The 3,348-nt window shown below is 58.3% G+C and overlaps 3 protein-coding genes across 3 annotated transcripts, besides 1 other annotated feature; all 3 read left to right on the plus strand.

Moving 5' to 3' along the window:
* Window positions 1-725, plus strand: TraAM80_07127 (putative esterase; the record flags this gene model as incomplete). Its single annotated transcript, XM_029383936.1, has 1 exon — window positions 1-725. A coding segment is annotated over one exon (725 nt), but the record flags the coding sequence as incomplete, so codon positions are not given.
* Window positions 726-1,079: 354 nt separating this feature from the next.
* Window positions 1,080-1,685, plus strand: TraAM80_07128 (uncharacterized protein; the record flags this gene model as incomplete). Its single annotated transcript, XM_029383937.1, has 1 exon — window positions 1,080-1,685. The coding sequence occupies one exon, from the start codon at window positions 1,080-1,082 to the stop codon at window positions 1,683-1,685; it is 606 nt and encodes a 201-aa protein (XP_029236209.1).
* A 238-nt stretch (window positions 1,686-1,923) lies between these two features.
* TraAM80_07129 (putative ribosomal protein L11) lies at window positions 1,924-2,949 on the plus strand (the record flags this gene model as incomplete). The annotated part of the gene is made up of 1 exon (XM_029383938.1): window positions 1,924-2,949. One exon carries the CDS (start codon window positions 1,924-1,926, stop codon window positions 2,947-2,949), a length of 1,026 nt encoding a protein of 341 aa, XP_029236210.1.
* Window positions 2,950-3,186: 237 nt separating this feature from the next.
* Window positions 3,187-3,205: a microsatellite.
* Window positions 3,206-3,348: the final 143 nt, after the last annotated feature.

Here is a 3,348-nt window from a genome sequence, read left to right on the forward strand (position 1 = left end):
TTGGGGACTCGTTAACGGAACAGGGTTACTTCTCCGGCTGGGCCTCGCGCCTTAGCGAGCGTTACGTGCGCCGCGCAGATGTGGTGAATCGCGGGCTAAGCGGCTACAACACACGCTGGATACTGGATATACTGAATGATGACGAGAGGCGTCAGCATCTTCTTCCCCCATACATCAACAAGCCGCTATTTGTGACTCTAATGCTTGGGTCCAATGATTGCGCTGGCTTGCCTCAACACGTGCCACTGGAGGAGTACAGGGTGAATCTGAAGGCAATTATTGGCCTTGTGCGCAAGCACGCGGCCCCTGTTGGCGGCATATTTCTCATGTCACCCCCACCCTTTGATGATGATGGACGGCAGCAGTGGCTGAGGAGTCAGGGCCGCGACCCTGACTCTTGTAAGCGCAGGTTTGAAGCCATGCGGCACTACCGTGATGTCGTTCTGCAGGTTGGGGCCGAAGAGAGCGCGGAACACGGGGATGTGTTTACGGTTGACCTGTACCTTGCCTTCCTGGGCGAGTGCGCCGGTACAGTGCCGTACACAAAGGGTCCGTGGTGTGAGAACTTTTTTGACGGCCTTCACTTCAACGTGGACGGTGGACGGATTATTTTTGAGGCGTTGTGGGGTGCCATTGCGAAGTCTGCGAGAGCCGACAAAATTCTGCCGGATGGTCTTCCGTACGTTCTGCCGCCATGGGAGGCGTTGACGAATAACAGCTTGTGAGGGGTGTAGGGTGTAGGGTGTTGTAGGGTGTGGGGGGTGAGGGGTGGTAATCACCGTGGACATCGGCCTTGAGCCGATGTGCGCCTCGCTGTGCCAGCGGATCTGTGAGAGCATGGGATTGGGGGTATACAGTAAAAGTGTTTTTGTTTTTGTTTTTAATTCTGCTGCGTGTGTTCGTATGCCTGTGCATGCAGGCACTCTCGCTGGTCGGAGGGGGGTCACCGCGTTTTACACGCTTGAGTGGTTTCTGTTCTACGTGGTTCCCATCCACCATCTGTTTGCCTGCTCGCTGGTGGTTCTAGAAGTGTGTGGGTGTGTGTGGGGTGGGCTCCTTGTTGCTGTGGCCGTGACTGAATGCATACGGCAATAGTAAAATCGTGTCTTGCTTATGCCCGTGAGCGAAGGGCGGAGCCAGTTTTGTGTCTAGCGGAGAAGTCCGAGTGCGGGCCGCTGAGCGAGAAGTGGGATGAGTTGCCGCTTTTTTTCCGCATTCTCGTGACGGCGCACCTTGTACAGAACGACGTGGTCAACGCGACGTGGGCGGTGCAGCGGTGGGGGAGGGTACCGGCGCGCGACGACCAGCAGGCGGGGGGCTATGGGCGCACGTTGCTGGAGAAGGTTACTTGTCATTGCGGTCGCTGCGCATATGGGGAGGCGTTCCGGGAAGTGTTGGGAGGCGTTGTCAGCGGGGCGGGGGACGACGTGGAGCACCTCAGGTGCTGGTTGCTTGACTACCTGGCGGCGCGGCACGTTCACCAGCGACGGACGTTTTACGGTGAGTCTGGCACCTTGGAGCAGCTTGCGGCGGGTCTTGGCGTGCCGGTTGCAGATTTGGAGGCGCGGCTGCAACGTGTTCGACAGGATGAACTACGGCGTATTGAGTGCGAGTCATCGGACGGCTCGTGGGAGCAGATACACGAGACGCTGTGCTGCATGGTGCAGGCCGGAAAGGCCGTTTAGTTTGGTGTGCCTGCTTGTGTGATGCTAAACCTCTTGCTTTTTTGTGTTTGAGGGTCGTGGTGGTAGTTGCTTTATCTCCTTGTTTTGTTGACGGCGCCTGTGCATGCATGCACGCGTGGGGGTTGTGTTGCCACTGCTCCCCGCGCTTGTGCCTCAGTGCCACTGTTTTTCTCCCTTCTCCGTTGGTGCGTGGTCAGTCAGTAGGAAGGGGAGAGGGAGCTGCAGTGTGGCCAGGTAGATGCTCCGCCGCGGCGCCGCCTTGTTGCTGGAGTCCCGACCGAAGACCGTCAGCGTCGAGCCGGGCTCGAATCGAGTGCCGGACGCCACCGTGGTGACGAAGGCAAAGGACATTTTTGCGGTGCCAGAGTTTCCTGGGAAGCGGGTGCTGCACAACTGGCGCTTTTTTATCAAGGCGGGGAAGGCGGCCACGGGCCCTCCGGTGGGGCAGGAGTTCTCGAAGCTTGGCCTAAAGGCCATGGACTTTGCAAAGGCCTTTAACGACCGCACAAAGCCGTACTTTAAGGACGACGTGGAGCTCATTGTGCGCATTCAGGTGTTTTTTGACAAGTCATACTTGTACGCCATTGAGCCGCCACCGACGGCCTGGTTCATCCTGCGCACCCTGCGGAAGAAGCGCCGTGAGACCGGCCCTGTGCCGCTGCGCGGGCACTACTGCGCCCTCATGACACTGGAGATGGCGTACGAGATTGCGAAGATGAAGCCGCGGAGTTGGGGAAGGCCGGAGTACCCGCTCATGGAGACGCGCGTGCGTCGTGTGGTGGGCCAGGCTCGTCGCATGGGTGTGTGCTTCATTGGCGTCGACACGCCGCAGAGTTCCCCGGTGAAGGGAATGACGGAGAAGCAGTACGCGGAGGAGAGCGAGAGGTACCGCGCGGTCCACATGAAGCAGTATGAGGCGTTGCGGCAGAAGCAGCTGGAGGAGGCGCCGCTGATTGAGCGCCTGCACCGGCCCAATTTTGCCCCGCTTACTGAGGTGCAGATTGAGGAGGGGCTGAGGGATCCCGGCCTCTTCCACGCCCTGTGGCAGGCGAGCCATCCAAAGAGCGTGTACCACAAGGATCTCAGGCAGCGTGAGATGGCTCGGCGATATCTGAACGCGAGGGGCTGGGTGAAGGACATGACGCTGGAGGAGATGCAGTTGGTGTTCATGAACTACCGTCTCCCTGCGGTTGAGCGGGGCCACCAGATGGACGAGGGAAGGATGGAGGGTCAGGTGTACTGGACGCGAGACGGAGCACAGTAGCGAACCAGACGTTCCGCTGTAAGGTGATTGCCCGGGGACGTCGTGTTTCTTGGGCGACGGAAGGCGCTGCGGCGTGGACGCCGCCTGTGGTGCTTTGTCGCTGGTTTGGCCGGTTCTGCGTTTGCTTTTTGTGCAGCACAGTGACTGCAGCCAATGGGATCGCCGCGGAGGGAGTTCCTCTGTCCTTCTGTGTTTCACTTTGCCTTGTGCCACCGCAGATGGAAGACACAACCCACGCAACAACAACAACAACAACTGAAAGGACGGATACCGACGTAGCAGTGGATATTGTGATGGAAAATTCTCTAAAGGCAGTATCTAGCTTTTGATGCGTGTTTTCGTTTGCATGTGTTTGTACGTGCGTGCATTTGTTTTATTGCGTCAAGGATTTCTTTTTCT

Source organism: Trypanosoma rangeli, assembly GCF_003719475.1.
Source record: "Trypanosoma rangeli strain AM80 chromosome Unknown Tra_15.4_contig_00285, whole genome shotgun sequence".
NCBI lineage: Eukaryota > Euglenozoa > Kinetoplastea > Trypanosomatida > Trypanosomatidae > Trypanosoma > Trypanosoma rangeli.